The sequence below is a fragment of the Rhododendron vialii genome, chromosome 4a (genome assembly GCF_030253575.1).
Source record: "Rhododendron vialii isolate Sample 1 chromosome 4a, ASM3025357v1".
Classification (NCBI taxonomy): Eukaryota; Viridiplantae; Streptophyta; class Magnoliopsida; order Ericales; family Ericaceae; genus Rhododendron; species Rhododendron vialii.
Window position 1 is genome coordinate 3590496 of NC_080560.1, and position 6000 is coordinate 3596495.

The 6000-nt window shown below is 39.1% G+C and overlaps 1 protein-coding gene across 1 annotated transcript; it reads left to right on the plus strand.

Moving 5' to 3' along the window:
• The first annotated feature begins 3477 nt into the window (after positions 1–3477).
• LOC131323354 (VQ motif-containing protein 4-like) lies at positions 3478–4661 on the plus strand. The gene has a single exon (XM_058355107.1). It carries the CDS (start codon positions 3675–3677, stop codon positions 4380–4382), a length of 708 nt encoding a protein of 235 aa, XP_058211090.1. The 5' UTR covers positions 3478–3674; the 3' UTR covers positions 4383–4661.
• The last annotated feature ends 1339 nt before the right edge of the window (positions 4662–6000 follow it).

A 6000-nucleotide genomic window follows, 5' to 3' on the forward strand; every position in this document is an offset into this window, starting at 1 on the left:
GAAGGAGTAAAACCCTATATCTCACTAGTATTTGCCAATTATCTTATCCGTATCGTGTTGACACACTATAGAAGCTTATGTAATTCACAAGATTTTCACCCATAACTAATAGGGTCAATGTTTTGTTAATTGAACCAACATGAGGCTAGCTCAGTTGACTAATGACTCTTGCATCTCACTAAAAGGTCAATAGTTCGGGACTTCCTACTTGTGTGTGGGTGCCTAATGGGAGCTTGTAGTTGGGTTGGATTTATAGTAGTTGAGTTGTTGGGCTTACTGATCTCGTAGACTCTCACATGATTGATGTAGTGTCCTGTAATTTGTATTTGTGCTTCATACATGATGTAATAATTTTTCTTTCTTTTTTTTTGGTAACCGAGGAACGCCTACAATCCAAACCTCAGGGAGAGCTAGCTACAGCACACCAGCCGTGGCCCCCCACTTAAATACCACCAACCGCGACCCCCCATTTAAATACCAGGGTACTCACTTGGTGGGGAATCGAACCCCACACCCAGGGGATTACTCCCTAAGTCTGGCACTCGTCTTTATCATTGGAGCAACCCCTGAGTGTGTAATGATTTCTCTTATCGATCGAGAAAAAAAAAAGGTTTTGTAAACTGTCTTATTCCTATGGTAGAGTGATTGGTTAGAATAGGATCAGATCTAATACATTAGGTCAGCAATATCGAAGTATGATTCCCCCTCACGTTGTGACTACTTATTTAAGCCTAAGTACTAATATCAAATTTCAACCTAATACAAAAATTGTTTTTGTCGATCGAGAGACTTATTAAGTCAAGCCGGCCTAGTGAAAATGTATTACGGTAATCTTTTTTTTTTTTTCTACATAAAAGAGCCAGTAGCATCATCATCATGCCATCATGTATTAAATTTTATGTCAAACTTTTGAGCCAATTTAAAAGCTTTAAAAAGACACTGGTAAATTTTCAAATCGATTCAAAGGCTTAACATATTAAGATCGAGCGAATTGTAGCTAATGAATTAAACATTTTACAGGTTATTAGAAAAAATAATATGACAGTTATTATAGAAATCATTGATACTGATGGAAGAGTATTGACAATGCTAATATTCAACATAAATAATGCAATAACAAATGTGATAGTCAGCAGGCCGAGAGAATAACAGTTCAAAAGTTCAAATTATGATGGAGACGACCAACAATAGTGGTTCATAAGATTGCCAATTTTGACACGTAAGAATAATAGTATAAACTGACGATGATGATGTGAAATATTATGGTTACATGTTTTAATTATAAATTCCTTAATATTATCACGTTTATAATGTCTTCTGAAAATATCTGATTGAATATTTTAGCAATATATGACGAATAGACACCAGGCGCGCGTACACGAACAATGAACATTACAGTAAACAAGTAGTGCATTTTACTATATATATATATATGTGTGTGTTACTATGATTCTTATGAATGAGCCTAGGTTTATGAGGCTCTTTGTTTGGTAAACAATCTTGTGTGAGTCAATCCTCTTTCTTCATGTTAGGTAAGAGTTCTACTATCTTACTTTGAAGTCTCTTTAAACTATTCACTTGATGGACTCACAAGCACTGAAATTTACTCAATTTGTCATGAAAACATCCTCTTGTTATGAGTTGGTTATTTTGTTCAATCAGACACCGTTCCGCTAAGATTTTTATTTTTTAAGTATTTATTTTTCGCTTCACAAGGGCCAAGACAGGTTATTCTTTCACAATACATTTTCTTTAATTTAAAAATAAGTACTTATTTAAAAAATAAGAACTTATTTTACCAGCTAGACGAGAGTTTGCTAAAAATTCATATGATTGACATCACATTACTAATAAACATATCCAATGCAAAAGACTTTACTTATTGAGGAATGTAAAAGTAATGATTTCGTTTTTTTTTTTTTTCGAAATTGCTAAGGGAATATGTTGTTTAAGTGCTTAGAGGACATTTGGTCCCCAGCCCCATACTTTCCCTATATTTTTCCTTAGCATTATGAATGAGAATTTGATTCTATGTCTCACTTTATGCTCTCCAATTTGAAATGTTGCCTAGGCATCCTCTCAATAAGTGGATCTGAATAACCTTGAGGGGTTTGGCTAAATGGGCATGAAAAAGCTAACAAGTGCTTGTCTCCTATAAGATTGTATGTTCAAATCAACGGAGGCCAAACATTCTAAACCTTGGGGTTACTGGAGGGTCTGCTCGGTCGTCAACTTCAATGCCACAAAATTAGTTGAGGTGTGCAAAACTGGTCCGGATATCCGGCTATCAAAAGAAAATAAAAGGTTGATTTGAAACTTATTCTGCACACACTAGTTTCACTTGACATTAATTTCGCCCAGACCCTAATTCAAGTCAAAATAACACCACTTTAAGTCATATAAGCATGAAGAATAACTCCACTTTAACTCATAACCAAACAAAATCAATTCCTTATTATGACCAATCCAAGCATAACCTGTATTACCTAAAAACAGTTTGAAGGAGGGGGGAAAATGCAGACAGATTCACACAATACTGCAGATTGAAGTGAACACTGGGGAGGCAGGCCCAACTAGGCATGGGATTCTTTAGCACTTGGAGATAAAAACTTGTCATAGTGCTCTATGAGCACATTATGTGATTTTGAACAAAATCTTTGAAGCTCAGAATGAGACTCGCTCGAGTTAAACGATTGTACGACTTAACTGTATCAAATACATGGTATAATTTATGAAGAATGAACGGTGTCGTTTGAGTTCAATAATTGTACAACTTAGCCGTATGGCCCGTATCAAGTGCATGGTACTGGCAAGTGAAACTACTACTAATAAAACTACTACTAATAAGTTCCATCGAACAAGGGAATACCTTAAGAGGTTGAACAACTTAACAAGCGGTTTGGGATTATTAAGCACGACGAAACTCTCACAGCCACACGTTTATATTAGATCTAGACTATAGATTGCTGAGATGAAAGACTGGAATGTTGCAATACACCCTCGAGTTAAACTTGTGACTGTTAGAGCTCGGGTCCCATACCAGTGAATTGTAATTTTTTTTCTCCCATCCCAATCACTGGAATCACAGCAGAATTGCTGCAGTCATGGTTCTGAAGTCAATGCCCAAATGTGTATAGAAAAAGAAATTTCCAGTTTCCCTCCTGCCTGATGCTGATGCCCCAAATTCCCAACACAACCAGAACCAGTGGTCCTCTCTCTTTTCCATCCCACATACCATTTTGGCTGAATTTTCTTAATTAACAATCAACCCAATGCTTAGTCCGATTGATTGGTGGATTTACTTCTGTCACGATTGATCATAGTTAGATTTTGAAATCAAACCGTAAGAAAAAAAAATTTTATGAATTTCCTAGTCCCGACGTGGTTGTTTTGCCTCTGACCAAACTGAGAAGAGAATTAGTCAAGATACTCGTAGGCTGGCCGGAACACGCCCAACAAAAAACGACCACCGCCCCCACAGAAAAAGCCCAAAAAACCGGGAGACAAACGCGGAAAGAGTGAGAATAAAAATAAAAGAAGAGGAGTCCCCGACTCTCCCACTGCTCTCCTCATCAACCCTTGTTTTTCACTCATTCTTCCTCTACCCAAAACAAACCTCTTCTCACTCCTCTCTCTCTCTCTCTCTCTCTCTCTCTCTAGACAGTGAGAAGAGGATGGAGATCACCTCCAGACCTCAAGAGAGAGAAAACCCATCTCCCACAACCTCCCCAACCAGCAACATAACAAACACAAGCAGCAGCAGCAACAACAACAATGGATTATTATTATTCCACACTACTAGTCAAACCCAAACAACCACCCCTCCATTAACGCCCAAACAACCCATCTCCAGATCCGAACAACCCAACAACAACAACAATCCGTACCCGACTACCTTCGTCCAAGCCGACCCGAACACATTCAAGCAAGTGGTCCAGATGCTGACCGGATCCCCAGACACCGCTAACCTCGCGTCCAAACACCCAGATCCGCCCCAGTCGAGAAACCACATACCCCCCATCAAGAAACAGGGGTTCAAGCTCTACGAGAGGAGGAACAGCCACAACCTCAGGAACGGGCTGGTTATAAGCCCGCTGGTCTCCGGATCGGGTCACAACTCCGGGTTCTCGCCCCGGAGCAAGGAGATCCTGTCCCCCAGCATACTGAATTTTCCGGGTCTGGTCCTCAGTCCGGTGACCCCGCTGGTGGAGTACCCGTCCAGCGATTCTTCTTCGCCGTCGGTGGAGGAAGACAAGGCCATTGCCGAGAAGGGGTTTTATTTGCACCCGTCGCCGAGGGCTTCGGCGGGCGGGTCAGAGCCTCGGCTCCTGCCGCTGTTCCCGGTGACGTCGCCGAGGGTTTCTAACCAGACGGAGCCTTGAGTCCCGATCAATTGGGTCGGAACCCCAGCTTCTGCCGCTGTTTCTGGTGACGTCGCCGAGGGTTTCTAACCAAACAGAGCCTTGAGTCCGGATCAATTGGGTTCGGCTAGGAATTTGATAGTTTTGTGATGTTGTAATTGAGATAAAGGGAGGGGATTTATGGGTGGTGGCGGGTTTGGAGAGAGAGGTAAGGATCTTTGCTTCAAATTGTACAATTTGATCTCTCTTCCATTTTATTGTGCCAGAAAGATAACAAGAAAATGGCTTTTTCGTTTTTGATTTTTGGCTCTTGTTTTTTCCCTTCTGTGCAGTACCACATTAGATGTTAAAATGTCAAATGTGAATTTTCATTTCTGGTTTTCGAAAAAAAATTCAATACAACGGTTGTTTTTTACGCTTATCTCGCATGCGGCCATTACATTGAAAATTAGTTAGGCATTACTAATTACAAATAACCGTAGCTTTGAAACTTTTTCCTGGTTTTCGACCTCTTTAGCTGAAAAATTACGCCAGAGTATGACATAGGTGACTGACTTTGTGGGAAACAACGCTTCAACTTTTTATTTTCTTTCTGTATTGGTAAGTTCTGTTTTTTGATTAGGCAAAAGCAATTTCAAAGAACTGATTTTTACGAAAATTCTATATGGAATTTTGATTCTTCATTTTTAATATAATTAGATTTTATCGCATTGGCATACCCTCTTTATCTTATTCTATCTGGAATTTCATGATGGAGAGAAACTTATTTACGGAGCGGCTCTTTAGTCTTTACGGAGCTGAGCGATTTCAACTATTCGTTTCGGCAATCAACGGTTGAGATATGTTTTTAATCGTAGACCGATAATAAATATTTTTTACCGTTAATAATTTGTCTTTAATCCAGATCGTCCGAAACACTTTTAGACAGTCGAGATTGTGCTCCATAAATACTTGCTTACAGCTCGGTAAACAACGATTTTCTCTTTGTGATGTTGTTGTAACTGTACGTGATTAGGAAGGGCATTTATGGGGTGGTGGAGGGTTTGGACTTTGGAGTTTGAGATAAGGATATCTCTTCCATTTTACTCTATGTCGGAAGGAAAACAAGAAAATGGATTTTTTGCCGTTGATTTTTTTGGTCTCGATCTTTTTATGGGTCCAATTTAGGGGAATATGAATTTTCATTTTCGGTTTTCAGACTTTTTGCTGCAAAATTATTTTGACAGAGATGGATCTGCAGCTTCAAAATAACTGATTTTTGCAAAAGTTCTATAGCGATTTTTTATTTAAATTATTATTTTTTATTTGCAAAAACAGCATGTGAGCGTGTGCTTTGTGTGTGACTTGTGAATAAAAGTAGTAATAATCCGTCCTCTCTTGACATCATATGAACAATTTTGCAATGTAAACGTCCAAACATACTTTGCACAAAAACGTTCGGACTTCGGACATAGACACATATGTTAAAGAACCCGACACTTGAAACGGTCAATTGCGTGTAGGTAATGTTTGCATCACGTGGCTCCTGTATGCATCGAACAACTTCAAACGCATGCTTTTTCAAAATATCGGCCCGAACATCTTTTTCAGTCTTTAGACTTCTAGGGGAAAGCTATTTATCCTTCTATTTCTTTTCCTT

Coding starts and splice junctions, on each gene's coding strand:
- LOC131323354 (XM_058355107.1), top strand. CDS start 3,675: ATGGAGATCACCTCCAGACCTCAAGAGAGAGAAAACCCATCTCCCACA.